General features: G+C 51.5%; 6 protein-coding genes across 6 annotated transcripts; 5 read left to right on the forward strand and 1 right to left on the reverse strand.

The window, feature by feature from the left end:
- Nucleotides 1-536: 536 nt before the first annotated feature.
- On the forward strand, nucleotides 537-1650 carry COCMIDRAFT_88591 (uncharacterized protein; the record flags this gene model as incomplete). Its single annotated transcript, XM_007687355.1, has 3 exons — nucleotides 537-790; nucleotides 847-913; nucleotides 967-1650. 3 exons carry the CDS (start codon nucleotides 537-539, stop codon nucleotides 1648-1650), a joined length of 1005 nt encoding a protein of 334 aa, XP_007685545.1.
- A 1240-nt stretch (nucleotides 1651-2890) lies between these two features.
- COCMIDRAFT_88741 (uncharacterized protein) lies at nucleotides 2891-4109 on the forward strand (the record flags this gene model as incomplete). Its single annotated transcript, XM_007687356.1, has 4 exons — nucleotides 2891-3368; nucleotides 3427-3455; nucleotides 3523-3998; nucleotides 4055-4109. The coding sequence occupies 4 exons, from the start codon at nucleotides 2891-2893 to the stop codon at nucleotides 4107-4109; spliced, it is 1038 nt and encodes a 345-aa protein (XP_007685546.1).
- A 1506-nt stretch (nucleotides 4110-5615) lies between these two features.
- On the forward strand, nucleotides 5616-7155 carry COCMIDRAFT_88561 (uncharacterized protein; the record flags this gene model as incomplete). Its single annotated transcript, XM_007687357.1, has 4 exons — nucleotides 5616-5827; nucleotides 5899-6065; nucleotides 6133-6914; nucleotides 6976-7155. 4 exons carry the CDS (start codon nucleotides 5616-5618, stop codon nucleotides 7153-7155), a joined length of 1341 nt encoding a protein of 446 aa, XP_007685547.1.
- A 701-nt stretch (nucleotides 7156-7856) lies between these two features.
- Nucleotides 7857-8687, forward strand: COCMIDRAFT_88667 (uncharacterized protein; the record flags this gene model as incomplete). The annotated part of the gene is made up of 1 exon (XM_007687358.1): nucleotides 7857-8687. The coding sequence occupies one exon, from the start codon at nucleotides 7857-7859 to the stop codon at nucleotides 8685-8687; it is 831 nt and encodes a 276-aa protein (XP_007685548.1).
- A 1041-nt stretch (nucleotides 8688-9728) lies between these two features.
- COCMIDRAFT_88555 (uncharacterized protein) lies at nucleotides 9729-11936 on the forward strand (the record flags this gene model as incomplete). Its single annotated transcript, XM_007687359.1, has 6 exons — nucleotides 9729-9822; nucleotides 9883-10142; nucleotides 10189-10455; nucleotides 10510-11565; nucleotides 11618-11731; nucleotides 11790-11936. 6 exons carry the CDS (start codon nucleotides 9729-9731, stop codon nucleotides 11934-11936), a joined length of 1938 nt encoding a protein of 645 aa, XP_007685549.1.
- Nucleotides 11937-12374: 438 nt separating this feature from the next.
- COCMIDRAFT_88572 (glycosyltransferase family 69 protein) lies at nucleotides 12375-16663 on the reverse strand (the record flags this gene model as incomplete). The annotated part of the gene is made up of 4 exons (XM_007687360.1): nucleotides 12375-13709; nucleotides 13765-13880; nucleotides 15103-16032; nucleotides 16084-16663. The coding sequence occupies 4 exons, from the start codon at nucleotides 16661-16663 to the stop codon at nucleotides 12375-12377; spliced, it is 2961 nt and encodes a 986-aa protein (XP_007685550.1).
- Between the last annotated feature and the right edge of the window lie 1160 nt (nucleotides 16664-17823).

Below are 17823 nucleotides of genomic sequence, written 5' to 3' on the forward strand. Positions count from 1 at the left end.
AAGCATTGTAGCGTGCACGACACCGGCTCCACTTGCCCTACCGTCAGACAACCATCCTTTCACCGCGGCTCAACGGCGTCAGCAGACCCACCATAGGGGACAGCAGCACACTCCAGGCCAACCTCAACCTCTACATCTTTGCCACGATGGGGCTACCCGACATCGGCAGTTGCTTCGAAGACGGTGAGGATTTGCTCCAGCTGTAGAAGCGCTTCAGGAAACACTGCTGTGTCCATTTCCGCGGACCGTTTTGGCAATTTCCCCCAGCTTAGTGGTGTAACATGTCGAGATCAGGAGCTTCTAGCGCGTGGCAATGTTCACTATTCCAATGCTTCACTACGGTGACTTTCGTTCAACAAAGGGAAATGCGACTATGGAGAGGGGACGCCTAACGAAGGATCCCAAGGCAATGTCAACTCTTGCTGCCAGTCGATGAGGATATAAGATTCACTGAAGCCGCAGCTATCTCGACATCCAACTCATTCCAACATCAGCTTCTCTACCAAGCATCTCTACTATCTCATTCTTCTCTCACAATGGCTATCAGCGAGTCCATCATCGTTTCCAAATCTTTGCCTACCATTCACCTCGATCTCCTTCGAGCCAACAATGTTCAGGAGAGCAAGAACTTGCTCAATGCTTGCAGAAGCCATGGGTTCTTCTATCTTGATCTGAATAGCGACCCTGAGCTATGCAATCTGTGGAAGAAGATGCTCCAGAACATTGCGCAATACTTCAACCAGCCTCTTGATATCAAGATGCGCGATGCTCGTGGCAGTGACAACTTTGGGTAAGCATACACTCAGATAACAGTACAGCCTCGATACAGGTACTGACCTTCTCTAGCTACGAGCCCATGGGCACCGAAGCAGGCCCCAACCCCAAGACCAGAGACGGCTACGAATCCCTCAAGGTACAACTGACCCCACCTCAGCCTCCAAATCCAAACTGACCCAATCCTCCCAGTTCTCCCGCCGCGAATTCCTCAAAGGATCCTCCGACCTTACCACCTCCATCCGCGCCAAGGAAGACTGCTTTTTCTCCTTCATTGACCACGCCCACACCATCACCCTGATGATCCTCTCCCGCCTCTCCACCCAACTAGGCCTAACCGGTACCTCCCGCTTCGAGGCCCACCACGCAGACCCAGGCCCATCCCTCTCAACCCTCGGCCTGCTCCGCTACCCCAAACATGAAGGCGCCAGCGCCACCGAGCCCCAAAACGTCGGCCACAACAAGCACACCGACGTGGGTACCCTGACTTTCCTACTCGCCGCTCAGTGGGGCCTCCAGTACCTCTCGCTTACGAGCCGCCGCTGGGAATTCATTGAGCCCCGAGCCGGTCACGCGATCATCAATGTAGGCGACAGCCTCCGCTTCCTATCTGGTGGCAAGCTGGCTAGCGTCGTCCACCGCGTTGTGCCGCTGCACAGGACGCAGCTTGAAGATCGCTACAGCATGGCGTACTTCCTCCGCATGAACGATGGCGGCATCTTCAATGATACGTCCAGCAAGAAGTGGACTGCGAAGGAGTGGCACGATTTCAAGTTTGGCGTCTTCAAGGATCCTAGCACGTTGGATGCTGAGGGCCGCTTCCTTACAGGCATGATGATTGAGGAGTCGGAGGGCCCGATTTTGGTTTCGCCATAGAAGGATTGTGGAGAGGGTACTAGAGTGACTGTTTGCGGCATAGGATCTGGAATTGTGGGCGTTTTTTTTTCGGGGCAGGACGCCTAACAAATGTGGGGGGTTTTTGGCCATGTTTTTCCTTATCGTATTGGGGATTTCTTTTGATGATCGGGTATTGTATGGTACTCGATTGAAGTATTTTCTTTTTGTTTGTTAGGGCAGCAAAAATACATTCGTTGTTTGAATACGTCTTCGCATATTTTTTGCACATGTGGTTAAAGGGTGGTGGTTGCTCATTGGTTACTAGCAAAGCTCTGAGGGTACCACTGCCCTGAACAACTACTTACAATCACATATTAATGGAAACACATACCGCAAATCTGCTCCATTCTTTCACATATAGCCATAGAAATAAAACCAATAGCCTCTCTCATTTACTCATCATCAATCAACTTCACAACCACCACACTAGTACCCAAACAGGTAACCCCATCGAATCCCCCTTACTCTCCATTTCCCTGACCCTCTCCCCTACCCACGTGCCCGCACCACCACCCCTCCCCCTCCTCCTCCCTCACACATAATCCACCCCCCCCCCATATCAACCTGAACCCTGAATTTGTCGATCCCCAACGACATCGGAGCTCGTTGCATCTCCGAGCTGAAGGAATGCTTACGACCAGGGGTCGTCCTCGCTTGCATGCATGCATACTACTACGCCACGCATCCTAGCCGCCCGGCCCGTAGTACGTACCAACTACCTGATGCAGAAGGAGCGACGTGGGGGGAGGGAGGGGGGGGGAACAAAAAGCAACAATCTGGACCCTTAAATTTGAGTCTCAGGGAGATGGGGAAGAGTGGGGGGGGGGAAGCAGGGATTGCTACTGGAAGTTGTTGAATGGTTGAGTCGAGGTGGTAGTATGGGGGGCCTGATGGGATGCGTTTTAGGTGCATACTAGACCCTATATGAATGTACGCGCACCCTGAGGGGCAAGTTTGTTAAGCGGGGTCTTTTTGTATTGATTTGCGCCCTACAGGTTTGCGAGCCGCGGGCGGGCGGGCGGGGGGCTGCTGCTGCTGTCTTTGCGGCACGGTTGAGGATGGGGAAGGGTGTATAACTTTGGGATATTGCCCCTTCTCTACATACGCCATTCGAATAGAGAAAACAATCATTGTGTATCTGAAGTTTCTTTGGATTATTCTTTACAGGAACCAATTTGAACCGGGCTTATTCCTTTTGTTCAACTAGCTGACGCGAAAAATGGCCACTCCGTCCAAACAACCCATCTACCTCGCCGTATGCCAAAAGCATACGCAATCCAGCACGGCGGAGACGCTTGAGGCGCTGGCCGAGCAATGCCGCAAGGCTGCGAAGGTAGATCCCTCTCCTGATCTGATTCTCTTCCCCGAAGCGTACATCGGTGGTTACCCGCGTGGCGCCACGTTCGGTGCTGCCGTGGGAGGCCGTACCGCTGAGGGCAGAGAGCAGTATCTCAACTACTACAAGGATGCCGTTGACCTAGGCGACACGCCCGAGGGCGCCGGAGAAAAGTGGGTGAAGAGGGAATTGGAGGGGCAAGAGGAAGGAGGTTCGGGGCGAGTGAGGAGGGGGGACGGAACGAGAGAGAAGCTGGAGCAGGTGGCAAAGGAGACGGGGATCTTTGTTGTTACGGGGCTGGTTGAAAGGTCCGGTGGTACGCTGTACTGTGCCGTTGTCTATGTTTGTCCCAAGTTGGGAGGTGGGTCTTACGCGTACTGAGGTTACAGGGGTATTAGGAGGAGCTAACATTGTACTAGTTATTGGTAAGAGGCGAAAGGTGATGCCAGTAAGTTTACCCTTTTGAGATTCAGGTTGGTTGTTCCAAATTTGGGAAGCTGAGTTATGTTTGTCAGACTGGAAGCGAGCGCCTGATCTGGGGTCAGGGACAGCCGTCCTCGCTCCGTGCTGTCACGACGGACATCAAAGGTGTACATATCACGCTCGCGGCTGCGATTTGCTGGGAGAACTACATGCCGCTACTGCGCCATTCTCTCTACAGCCAGAACGTCAACCTATATCTGGCGCCGACTGCAGATGCGCGTGAGACTTGGTCAGCTCTCATGACAACCATAGCTTGTGAGGGGAGATGCTACGTCTTGAGTGCGAACCAATGCCTGAAGAAACAGGACCAGCCAGCCTGGGTCTATGGAGAAAAGTCTGAAAGCGAAGAATATGTGTCCCGGGGTGGTTCATGCATCGTATCCCCACTAGGAGAGATGCTCAAAGGGCCTCTGTGGGAGGATGACGATAGCATGATGATGGTCGCTGCCGACTTTGATGATTGCTTGAGAGGCAGATTGGACCTGGATGTCGCTGGAAGTTACTCGAGGTATGATTACTTTCACGCTTGGCTTTTTGGTATACTTTTACTAATGTAGTCAACAGAAACGATTCGTTCAAGCTGAGCGTTACGGGACTCGACATTAGCCCCCCGCTTTGAGGATTGGCTGGCTTCGCAAGCAGTATGTCGGTAGTATCAGAGTAGTAATCCAGCTTCCGCCGAGGTCCGCTTGTGTAACATGGCGGCAGCACGAAGAAAACGGATGATGGATTACGAATTGTGCGACATCGCTGAGACGGTAGCTGCCAGTATAGTCGTAGTCCGAGGAGATGATACGATCCACCAGTTTAGCCATGAACCATATACCATGACTCGAGTGAATGCGTGAATACAATAACTGTTTCCATGTGACTAGGAGCGTACGTACGCCTACTGAACCATCCCACAGCCAAGAGGGGCCTTGCAGAGCTCTTGGAAAATTGCGGGCCGCGGGCGGGGCGGACCGCCTCCATGTCATTTCGAGGACAAATTAGACAGCTTTCTCGCGCTCCGGCAGGCTGCAAGCAACGGTAGGCCTTACTTGCATGTGTTTTGCATGCAGCATTTCCTTAGCAGAAATCCTGTGCGCAGGCAGTCGGGTCTAATCCCGAATCAGGCTAGTGGGTTTTGGATGAAATCCGGTCGCACTGCATATGAGGCTGAATGGATTTCCTTACCGGCACTTGTAAGCGCCAAAAAAACAACCATTAACTCGTTTTGGATATCCCCGCCGTTATACCAGACGAATGAGAGACTTACGCGAGACCCATATGGTGGGTACCCATCCAGCGAAGAAAATCGGAGCCCATCTAGCACGGCTGACAATGGGTCATGGACTTGTGCTTTGCCACTGCCAACAAGAACTGAAGGCCAGCTGGACGAAATAGGAAGTCTGCTTCCGAGATTTACAATAGTCAAGCTGTCCCGTCCAACAGTCAATGGCATTCCTTCGCTCCACCTCGCACACCAAATATGCAATCTCATTGGCCCATTCCGCAAAGACAGGAACAACGATATCGGCCGCAGGGCCATCTAGATCCCTTGCGTTTCACAACAAAACAGCGGTCAATCCTGCAAGATCTAGTCAGCGTCGGGTATGAAAGGGCGTGCCAAAGTCCCTGCATATAGCAAGCCAAGACGATGCCTGCTCCCCGGACCCGCCGCGTTGCAGCCCCTCACAGCTTTGAGCGAGTCATCCAACATGTGCCAAAAGACCTGAACGTTACATTCGTTTGTACAATGTGTGAATAATCCAAAAGAGCCATTGTGCTTCATTGGCGGAATATCATGCTCGCTTGTTTTTGTAGTGGAGTCGAACGGGTAGTAACTGAGGGTAGGTGCTAGTGACTGAGCCCACCTGAGTGCCTTATTACCTGGTAGGAAGTCGCCTCCAGTACCCTTTTTCTCTTACCCTTTCTTCTTACCTTATTTGCCTTCTTGTGCGAGTGGCAAGTGCGTCCGTTGCCCCACGTGTTTGTCCAACGTGCCCGTTTGTCCAGGTTGCCTAGCTCCCTCACTGTTGACGCAAATATACGAAGCTGCAAACCTGATTTCGGTGAGAATATTGCTTTACCTCTCATCATTGAAGAGCGGTTAGAGTAACCTCATCGAACCATATCCGTCAATATGACCACTTCTGCCAATGGGGACAAGGAACCCACCATATCTTCGGAATCCGCAGATGACTCTCAAAGCGACTCTATTGAAGAAGGAAGTGGAGGGCAGCTAGAGCGAGAGAAAAGCAAGGCAAGCTGGAAAGATCCGGGTCCGCCTCCAGATGGTGGGCTTCGCGCCTGGACTCAGGTTCTGGTAGGCCATTTGGTCATCATGAATACCTGGTGAGATGCTCCAAACCCTTAATTTCACTGCATAGCAGACATGACTTGGAATCATTCTAACCTCAGTACAGGGGCAACATCAACTCGTTCGGTGTCTATGAGACTTACTATGTGGATTTCCTGAAGCGCTCCCATGCTGATGTAGCATGGATTGGGAGCGTACAGGTCTTCCTGGTGTTTTTCATCGGCACGTTCTCAGGCCGTTTGACTGATGCAGGATATTTCCGTGCAATCTTTTGTAAGTGAAGAGTTCTTGAAACATCACCTCCATGTGACGAAAAGAATAAGCGGCTCATTCTTCACAGCATTCGGAACTGCATTGACTTTGCTCGGTATTTTCATGGCCTCTATTTCCACACAGTACTGGCACTTGTTTCTGGCTCAAGGAATCTGCGTCGGCGTCGGTGCGGGATGCCTTTTCTGCCCTGCTCTCGCAATTGTCTCTACGTATTTCGCGAAGAGAAAGATGCTTGCCATTGGCATTTGCGCATGTGGCAGCGCAACGGGAGGATTAGTCTATCCAGCCATGTTTCAGCAACTAGTCCCAACGGTTGGATATGGCTGGACCATGAGGGCACTGGGTTTTACGACTACAGCTTGTTTGGTCCTCTCGAACATTTTGGCCAAACCAAGACTTCCGCCTTATAGCACGGGACCAATCGTGGATCTTGCTGCGTTCAAAGAGGCATCCTACAGCCTTTTCGCAGTCGGCATCTTTCTGACCTTCTGGGGCGTCTACTTTGCTTTCTACTATGTGAGCTCATTCGGTGTCGACATCATTGGCATACCTCAAAACGAGTCATTCAATTTGTTTTTGGTGCTCAACGGTGTTGGTATCATAGGTCGCACTCTCCCTGCTTACCTAGCGGACCGATATACTGGACCCATGAACATCCTTCTCATGGTTACTGCTGCTTCAATCGTTTGCGCCTGGGCAATGATTGGCATCACATCTCGAGGAGGACTCTATGCATGGACTGTGGTTTACGGTGTTGTAGGAAACGGTCTTCAAGCCATGTTTCCAGCTACTTTAAGTAGCTTGACGACTGATTTGAAGAAGGCGGGAGTAAGAATGGGCATGATCTTTGTAAGTTTTCAAATTAATATGCAGTATGTCAAAGGAAAATGGCGACTAATTGCAACTGCAGACGATTGTGAGTTTCTCAGTCTTGACTGGTCCACCCATTGCGGGTGTTTTGATCACAAAGAATGATGGCCACTATGTTTACGCCCAAGCATTCGCAGCAGCATCTATGGTTGCAGGTTTCCTTCTGCTATGCGGGGCCAGGGTTGCGGTGACTGGCAAAGTCTTGTTCTACAAGATTTAGGGACACGTGGCTGACATGAAGGATTCAAGGGTCCGAAGGATTCAGAGTGATATTCGGTTGCGTTACCAGAAGCGTCGCCGAGGAGATACATGTGGAGGATGGAGAATGGGGAATAGCATAGTACTGGATACTGTCAGATTAGCTTCGAATATAAAATTGTGGAGAAGATAGATATACAGCTCCTGACACCTGTACCAATTCGTTGAGTAGAGGGGCATCCGCATGATAGTATGGGCCCAACCAGTGCCGCGGCATTGCAGGGTAGTAGGGTGCGGCGTAGCACAAGCGGGTGGGTTGAATACGAAATGCACCCCACTGGGTCGAATGGGGGCTGCTGATCCGAAAGCGGCAAAAGGCAGCGCCCTGCGGTCTTGGCAAAAATCTAGAATGTGACGAATGAGTGGCGCCTGGTGCGCGGGTATTGCACGCCCTCGCTTACCACGTACAGTAGGTGTTGTTGCAGTCATGTAACATGCACGTAAATAGCCCGCTCATCGCCCACGGCTCTGTCACTCTGCTCAATCACTTCTCTCAAGTTTCCGATTCAACGAACAATACTTCCCCTCATCTACCTACTATTCCAATCTGTCGCGAAGAGTATTCCAGCGTTTCTTCAGGGTACGACTTGGCCACCCACCCGGCCCCTTACTTATATCCGGAGATAAACGTAGCAACAGCTGACTAACTTTCTATTGCAGACAATGACTGAAGCAACGCAACTCGTCTACCAGCGAGATGGCCAACGCCTGCTTCACGGCGCCAAAGTCGTCTCCATCGTCCCAGTATCTGAACTCCCACCACCAGACAAAGATCTCGTGAAAGATGCGTCAGACGTAGAACACGCCATCATCACCGATTCAACCATCTTCCATGTCCAGGGCGGCGGCCAACCTTCAGACATCGGAACCATGAACCCCTCAGATGACGCAGCTACCAAAGACGCACCTATATTCCAAGTAAAATCCGTCCGGCAACCCGCCCAAGGCAACCAAATCCTGCATTTCGGCCGCTTCGGCCCCTCCAACGGAACCGCCAACGCACCTTTTACCGCTGGAGCCGAACTCCAGCAGCACGTTGATGCAGAGAAGCGCCTGCTGCACTCGCGGCTCCACAGCGCCGGCCACATCATGAGTCTTGCCATCCACGCGCTCTGCCGCGAAGGCGTACTCCCCCCACTCAAAGAATCAAAAGCATCGCACTACCCGGACTCTGCTTCCGTTGTCTTCATCGGCAGCCTGGAAGCAAAGCACAAGGACGTTATCCAAGCCAAGACGGATGAGTTTGTCAAGTCTGCTAAGCCGATTAAGATTCATTGGTGGTCGATGGAGGAGCTGATGCAGAAGTGCTATGCTAGCGAGGGGTTTGCGTTGCCTGAGGGGGAGACGATGGGCAGAGTGGTGGAGATGGAGGGGTTGGGGAGTTATCCGTGTGGTGGAACGCATGTGCAGGATTGTAGTCAGGTGGGGAGGATTGAGGTTAAGAAGATTGCGAGGTCCAAGGGGACGACTAAGGTGTCATACCGGGTTGCATAGAGTGACTTCATAGGAACGACTTTGAGCTTCGGTTCGTAGTTATGGCGATGCGTCTTTTACGGATAGTACTCTCAGAGTCTAAGTAGAGAAAATAGACCATATTTTAGAAGTTCATCCCAAACCAGTACCGCTCTTCAACATGAAGTCAATTCAAGAAGTGATGCAACCCCATTTTCCCCGGCTCTTCTCGCCTTCGAACGGAAAAATCCAGAGTCATAAACACACCGTACTTTGGTAACATTCTGAATATACCATACTTCCACTCCGATCGAAGTTTCGCCTTATTTGCAACCAGCGCTTACTCGTGAATTCTGTCCCTTTTTCTTTGGACCTTGTTTTCTCACTGTTTCTAGGCTGAAATCTGACAAGATGAATAGATACTTCTCGATAGAAACAACACATTTTACCATCTCCCAAGGTTTCAAGAGGCCGGGGTTGGGAGGATACTCCAGACATTGCTGGGGTCAAGGAAAATTTACTCAAGATACAACTGTAGGACACAAAAAAATATGAGAGTATTATCCAAGATTTAAGTGAATAATATATTTACATCTAGATACACCACCATTTTCTCATGCTCTTCAACTCGCTTGCCCAATCTTCACGTGGCCTGCCGTTTTGAAGGCATTAAAAGCGTCCTAGCTCGAGTGGTTTATACAATAAGCACGAGTAGCTTGTTTTGGAGGAAGAACGACAAGGCAAGACTTGACTTCAGAACACCTATGGTACCATCGGAATGTAGCGCATTAGTATATAAATAGTTTGTAGTGTGAGTGTGAAGAAGAGGGGAGGCGCACGTCGCGGAGGCTGGCAAGGCGGCTGACATGGACGAGCTTGGGCCAAGTCGACCAACGTCACCGTTGCCCTGCCGCCTGCCTGACTGCCGTGAGGGCCTGGAGCTCCACTCCACTCCAAGCCTTAGATCCTCGACACCCACACTTGCTGCCACCCTGTTCTGCTTACGCGCAGGCAGAAACAACAAAAAAAGAAGAAGAAAATATCCTCACCTCCCCTTGAAATTACCGCAATCTTATTGGCGCCATGTGGGACGACGAAGACAATAATCCATATGGATCCTTTGCCCGCCACGATTCGAACGCTTCAGATATCCCCGGCCTGGCTTCACCCACTGCCCGTAAGGCTTCTTGATGCCCAGTCAAGTGACTGCCAGCATGGTCAACTGACACCAGCAAAGTTCCGTATCGTCCCGCCACTCCTCCCTCCGAGGCTTCCTCCCCCGCACATGGCTCGCCAGAGTATATCGGCCAGCGCGACCTGAGCGATATCGACTACAATGAAGATCGCGCCGATAACCTAGATGCTAAGGCGCCCAAGAAGGGTGGTTATGACGCGCGCGTAGAGCAATGGCTGTATGAGCAGCGGGATCAGCTTATTCTCATAACAGGTGCGGGGAAAGACGGTGTAAACTACATACAGTACACCATCAATTGTGGCGTAAGTGGAGATATCGTCGCGCATAGCAAGAGGCTAATGGGCATAGGGTCTCGAGGTTAAGCGCAGGTATTCCGAGTTCGCATCACTGCGCGCTGAACTGGTCAGATTACACCCAACGCTCGTTGTACCGCCGATCCCGGAGAAACACACCATGGCTGACTACGCCGCAAAACCGACAAAAGCAAAGGAAGACGCCGGGATCATTGAGTTGCGAAAGCGCATGTTGGCGGTCTTCCTGAACAGGTGTCGGAAGATGAAGGACATCCTGGAAGACGGTGTCTTTTGGAGGTTCCTCGATCCCTACACGAGTTGGGTACGTTACTCCCATGGACTCTCTCTTTGTGTGTGCGGAATTGATGTGCGCTAGGCCGACGTTCTGAACAGTCCACCCATTTCCAACATCCCCAAGCAAATCCTCAAAGCACCTCCACTAGATCCCGCGAACCCCACGCAAGCGCATAGCTACCTCCCTGTTCCCTCATCATCCGCCAAACTCAAGTCTGGCGGCGCAACTTCCAGCTCCGGCACACCAGTAGCGCCTGCCAACAATGCAGCTTTGCCTTCAGCAGCCGCGCATACCACGCCAGGCCCCGCAATCTTTGGTCGTTTCCCTCCAGAGACAAGAGACATGTCAGAAGAAGAATTGGATCCATACTTTGTCAGTTTTGAGAACTCGTCGAAAGACCTGGAGAACTTGCTGCAAGGCCCTATGGAGAAGGTTAACAGGCGGTTACTCATGCACCTTGGAAACTGGGGAGAAGACATGGCCGATCTGGGTGCGCGGTTCAACGCCTTCTCGCTTTCCGAACAAACGCAAACACTTGCTGCAGCCATTGAAAAGGTTGGACAAGCAGTCGATTCGACTTATATCGCAACCACCGAACTATCCTCATCTCTCAGCGCAAGCTTTTCCGAGCCGATGCGCGAAAGCGCGCAATTTGCCGGAGTTGTGCGTTCCATTCTTCGATACCGAGTACTCAAGAGGATACAGGAAGACATGACAAAGGACGAGTTGGAGAAGAAGCGCAACTTGCTTGAATCGCTAGAGCGAAGTGAGGCAGAGTCAAAACGCCTGGAACAACATCTGAGCGGAGTTGGCCACGCACCCTCACGGAGTCGTGCGGCTTCATATAGCTCACAGCGCAGTGGTAGCGACCCCGATCAACAAGGCCGATCAGAGGACGATAGAGCATCGATAGACTCTGACTTTCCTCCCACACATAGCGATCCCCCGTCGAGCGCTCAAGGAGCTCCTGATAGTTACTCTCCTCCCTCGAACCAGCATAAGAAGACGGCGAGCGGCAACTTTGTAACGAACAAGCTATTCGGCTCTATCACGCATGCTTTCAGGGGCATGGCGGATGTTGATCCCGAGAAGACACGGCGGGATCAAATAGGCAAGACGAGAGACAGTCTGGTTCAGGTAATTACACAAGATGAAGTATAGGTATATCAAAGATACTAACCATTGATAGCTCGAACAAGCGCTTGGTGTCGCAGAAAAGGATACCAAGGACGCAAGTGCAGGCGTGATGAAGGACTTGCGGAGATTCCAAAACGAAAAGGAGGAAGATTTGCGACGATACATGGTAAGCACCTTATTCCCTTAATGATAGCTCATGTGTCACATACTAATTATCTTCGTAGATGGAGTTCGCCCAATGTCACATTGACTGGGCAAAACGCAACAAGGCAGCCTGGGAAGAAGCAAGAGCCGAAGTGGAAAACATTACGCCTCAACCCGGCGAGGAATACCCCCGGACATCTGACGATTTCGATGCACGAGAGCAGTAGTAGTAGTAGTTAATGGGTTAATGAATGCAAGGGAGGAGAGATAACGGGGCATTGATTTTTTGTCTTGTAAAAAAAATTCTTTTCGCAAGCCAAAAAAACCAAAATCGTTAATGCCCCCAAAATAGCTTGTTAGAGAAATTCGAGTCCAGAGCTCTTTCCAAATCTACTTTAAAAAATATAGGAAGAAGAAGAGCTTATATCATGCTCGGCTGATTGTGCTAACAAACAACACCAACAAACGCCGATATATGTGTGTATATGCTCCTGTATGTTTTTGTTTACATCCCCCACAAAAAAAACAGCTGTGGTCTTCATCGTTCAAAAATCCTTTTCTCCCAGTCTTTTTTTTTTGAATATTCGTTCTTTTATTCAAAGTGCGGGGGGTTTTTTTTTTCCTTAACCCAACCAAATTATCTCTCTCTCTCTCTCTCTCTCTCTTTACGCCGTAAGCGCACTGCTTAGTCCCAAAATACCCATACCCGCAAAAGCACTCACAAAGCACAGTCTGCGGCTATTCGTCAAGTCGAGACTTTCCCCTAGCAACTGCAAGCTGACCATTGCCATGATACCGGCGGTAACGGCAAACATGCACCCGTAAATCGTGTCCATCTCGCCGTCTTCGGTGCCGCTGCCCCGGCCGCGGCCTTGCACTTTGAACCAGAGGGCTGCTACTCCCGCGCCGAGCGGTTGGCTGACGCCGCCGAGGATGGTGGAGATGAGCATGGCTTTCCAGCGGGAGTTGATGGCGAGGTAGAGAGGGAGGGCGAGGGCGAAGCCTTCGGTGATGTTGTGGACAAAGAGGGCGAGGAAGATGGAGAAGCCAAGGGTGGGGTTTGCGTGGTTGGTGGCGTATGTGATGAAGCCTTCTGGGATCTTGTGGAGGGCGATTGCGGTGCTGGTTTGGAGGCCGAGTGAGAGAAAAACGTTGGTGGGGACGTGGTGGTGGTGTTGAGATTGGGATGGGTCGTGGCCGTGGCCGTGACTATGTCCATGGCTGTGATTGTGGTTGTGACCGTGGAAATGGGAATCATGCGACGAGTGAGAGGAGGTTGAGGAACTACGGCTATGTTTGTGCGTTGGGGTGATTTGATGTGTGTTGGTGCTTGCATGGCCGTTCGCAGGCGGTAGACTGGCGAGTGAGCTTTCCAAGGTGGCCGGGACAGATCTAGTAGGGATCAAAGGAGTGGTCTCATCTACGCCCTCCAATACTAATCTTCGATCGTGTGGACCTTGAGAAGTCTGATTCCTAATCGCAGCAGATGGTCGTATAGCTGTTAGGCTGCCAAGGGACTTCCTCGACTGCAAACGCGTAGGTCGGATCTCGCAGAAATCGCCATAGCATTCCCCGTTATGGTTGTTGTCACATGCTTTCTCGGCTCGAGTTACCAGTTGAGACATCTTGGACGAGATGGACTTGTGTAGTGATGGTCTTTGTGATTGGCCAGCATTCGAGGTCTCGCTACTGGTTCCATACGCTCGGTGTTCGTGGTGTGCTTCTGCTTGAGGTAATCCAGGTTGTTGCTCCTGCATCGGTCCGTGCGAATGCCCATGTTCTTCCTCGTCTTTTCCATGTTCTTCATCACCGTGCTCATCGCTGCAGTCTACAACTGAATGTGGAATGTACTTGTGCAGGATCCCAGAGAGAACGGAAATGCCAAGAGCGCCAACTAGAAAACATCCAATCATTGTTAATATCGCATTCCTTGGTGACATGCCGCCACCTATTAAGTACTTCTTTGCTGAGGGAAGTATATTATATAATGATGAAAAGATCTGGAGCTGGGATTAACTGATGGAACACATAGTGCAGATAGACATGGAGACTCACCATAACGCCAAAAGAAAGACTTAGTCCCGTCGACAGAAAAGCATTACTTTGCTCGATTTTGAAGTTCTTCTTGCCCGGAAACTGACGAATGATAACATCAACACATATTACCGAGGCTGGTCAACGTCAGTTTTGAGATTCGTTGACAGAGCTGCCTGACCCAAGAATCAAATTGCGAAGGGCGGGTCTGATCTTACCGCCGAATGTGCACGCTATTTACGCGTTAGCCCGAATCCTGATTAGAGTATGAAGCAGATCGCCATGCAGATGCTGTACGACTGCAAAGAAACATACCAATACCACTGACCGCGGTCATGATCCACCCGCGGGTGTCATTATCGAGTCTCATGATGTTCCTGCAGGTACTGAGCGGAATGACGTCGGTATCCCGAGTCCCCGATGGGTTCTAGTTGAATAAATTGTTGCGGAATAGTCGCCAAAAGACCCTGTCTATCGGAGCAGACACGGCAGAGCGATAAGAGGATGTAGATTGGAGTATATACAAAGAAAGAGACCCTGGGTCAGATGAGGCGTGTTTCTTCGCACCGTGTTGGCCTCCTAGCGCGCATCTTGCAGATGTGAGACTTGGGACTAGCGGCTTGGCGAGAAGGATGAATAACGCGTGGCGTCATTGGCCAGACTCGACTCGTCGCGAAACTCATGATTGACAGTTGTGAGACGTCAAGGGAATGCTGGTTTACATATCCATGCAGTAATGAAGAGCCCGGGGTGGTGTAGAGAAATCAAGATGCTTACATTGCATCGTTTCCAATGGGAGAACAGAGAGAACAATGAGGAGCATGTGATACAGCGGAACAGGCGCATGGTGGCGGTGTGTGTGTGTGTGTGTGACCGCAATGCTCATGACGTGGGGTAACTCAGTGACATATCATAGTAGCATGAAACTAGCTTTGGATGGATTTCCACACCGGCACAATTATCATTGAACCAAGGGTGCCGCAAGCCACACAAAAGAAAAGTCTAGCGCCCACTCTCTAGATGGATACGCATGGAACTGCCAATGGCGAAACAACATCTTCAAAAGTCCTCAAATGACCTGCTTTGTGCCAGTCAGAGGACATGTCTTCATTTGAATGGTGACAATGATCAGCCCGGAAAGGCTACAAACGCCTTCCCACCGTTACGCTATGCATGACAAAGAAAACAAAAACGCTAAATGTTAAGGTACAGAGGAGAAAGGAAAGTCGTAATCTAGGGGCTGTAGTCGGAATGCTCAGTGTGCCGGTATCCTGGGAAGAGGAAGCTTGCTCCATGAACCGGGGCCGTGCTCAGGCTTTTCGTTGATCACCAGCAGATTAGGTGAGGAACAGTAGCCACCGGGTTCCACCTTTCGCGCGCGTTCAACATAATGTCCGGCGAGCTGCGCCTCTGTCGCATTTGGTGCAAAGGCGGCAGCTGGGTCGTCATAAACCCAGACCTTGTCCGTGACAACCTCGCCAGGCTCCTCTGCGAAGCGTGCCTGCGTCTCGGGGAAGCCAACAAAGTAGTTGAGAATGTCGTGAATCGGGGCGTAGAGGCGTTCTGGTCGACGGATCAACGAGAGCCAGCTCAAGGTTTTCTCGTCGTAGGCGACGCGGACAAATGGATTCATGTAAATCCTAGACTGTGTAGGTCTACCTTTGCCTGACATTCGGTACTGGAGATCGGCGTTGATCAGGCAGCACTCGGATGCCTCCCAGAATTGCTCTTTGTCGTATCGGAACCGGAGAGGGGATAAATCGCGATTAGGCGACTGGGCCTGTGGGTCCGCAGCCTGTGCTGGTGCTCCGGCTCGGGCCTGGAACCACTTTGCCTCAAAAGCCACCATGCCGCTCCAGCAGCTTCGTACCCGTACAGCGTCTCTGCCCTCGAGTACGTCGTTCCTGCTTGTTGCGGTACCTGCGCTGGTGAACCATGGGAAGAAGGGCAAGCCGGTCACCATGCCGTCGTAATCTCTCGTTGCGAAGCGGTCGTAGAATTTGAAGGGCATGATGTGGTCGACGGCGCATGCTGCAGCATAGTCTGCACGTCCGTTGGAGTCGATGTTTGTTGCGAAGAGGAGCTGGGCGGCTTCGACGGGGTCGAAGTTGACATCGTTGAGGTAGAGGAGCTTGTCGAATTTCACACCGTGCTTGTCGATTGGAGCCAGGGCACGGTTGCGCACCTCGGCAAGGAACGCAATTCTTTTAAGGCGTCCCTCACCGTTCGGCAGTGTAACATGGGGCAGAGAAGCGAGGTCGAGATCTTCGGCTACGATAGTAAAATTGCCTTAATGGGTCAGTCAGTGGGGTCCATGGCAACGTCGAAGAATACACTTACATTTGACCTCGTTGCGAAATGCCTTCAAGGACTCCTTGGTGACTGGATCTGGGTTATCTTCGTATATGCTCAAATGCACATTCTCCGGCCCTAGCAGATCTATAAGCTGGAGCACTTCCTTTCCCCACGCCCCGGAAGTCAAGTCGCCCTTGTGCTCAGCAAGCGACGCCACTATGAAGACTGTCTCATTGTATGGGTTTGCGCGGCCAGTAGTAATTGCGCGCTGGCGCAATTCGTCGTAGTGAGGTGGTCGGATAGTGTAACTCGGAAAGAAAGCGCCGGTGACGAGGACAAGAAGGATTAAAAGGTAAGGAATGGAGGAGATGGTCCAGTATATAAAGTGCAGGAGAGATCGCTTGAGTCGGCGTGGGGTGACGTAGTGAACGTATACGGCTCGCTCTGAGAGTTTGTTGACATTAGTCAAAGGCCAGGGCAAACGGTCAAGCCATGACGGCGTGGAAAAGGTGGTGGTGGCGGTGGTGTCCAAAGGGTCGCGACCGGCATTGAGCTGCTCTTCGTCGATGGAGTCTCGCGGGACCAGCTCATACTCATGTATGGGCTGGCGGGAGGATTTCAGCATCGAGGTGGTGGGCTCTGGGGTGAAAGGGGCCTAGCAGCGAGTCGGATGCGCCATCAAACGGGTAGGTGCGTAGGGTAGAGTAGGGTAGGGTAGGGGCGGGGTGAGGGCGAAGGAAGTGATAAAGTATGGCGTGGGCACAGTACGAGTGGACTTGGCTGAGGGGACTACAAGTTGTATTAAGAGAAAGGTAACCAGCGTCAAGTGAGTGGCTCAGGGTTGGCAAGGGTCGGAATGCGACGCGCAATTCACATGCCTTAGGCAGGGTTCCCCGATGGAGTAAAGTATTAGAATAACACGAATGCATGCTTCTGCCAGGAGACGCAGCAGACCTGGTCTGGTCACCCGTGAACCAACGGATGAAGCGCACTGATGCCGAGCACAGCCGTCTGGAGAGCATGGGGGTGGTCCTGCCGGGATGATGCGACGAGCGGCCTGTCACCCCACAGCGCCGACATGGCAACGCGTAAGTACTACAACGCCATCAAGAGAGCATGGATTGCACTACTGTGTGCTCTACGTACTGTGTACGCTATTTACACTTGCCCATCCACGCCTTGCACGGGGCGGAGCATTCCATACTTGGACACGCGCTGCATGTCGTCGCAAGCTGAGTTGCTGACGCCAACAAAGAAAGAATCATGGCAACCCGCCCCTTTTCTGGAGTTGAATGGGCGGGCACGGTTAGCGTTTGATGGCCTCTGAGTCTGTCTGTCCCTGGGGAATGCTCGGCCGTTTCCAAAGGGCCGATGTCAGAGCTAATCACGCAAACACGCCCTTCCAGACTCGACGCCTATTGTCCCTCGACAACCCCCCCAGCCCCTAACAAGACAGCCACAAAACCGTATCCTTTGTGCGAACCCCGCTCTGTCTAGGTATTTGCTCAAAGCCATTGGTGACAAGCTTTGGCTAGCCAGCCCTACTCCCGCATCTTGCGGCACGACTGCAATTTTGGCGCATCATGTGGTTCTGTGTAATCTACCCAGACTTTCAATGCCCAAAACTTAAAACATGTAACGTGTATCACCAGTGTGCGCCCCACCCCAGTGTGCGCCCCACAAAATCCTAGTACCTCACCTTCGTAATAGTATTACGCAACACTACCACTATTTTTATTATTAAGTAGAATAAGATATTATTTAATAGACTCGTCGCTATCCTCT

Source organism: Bipolaris oryzae, assembly GCF_000523455.1.
Source record: "Bipolaris oryzae ATCC 44560 unplaced genomic scaffold scaffold_28, whole genome shotgun sequence".
In the NCBI taxonomy this organism is placed as follows: Eukaryota; Fungi; Ascomycota; class Dothideomycetes; order Pleosporales; family Pleosporaceae; genus Bipolaris; species Bipolaris oryzae.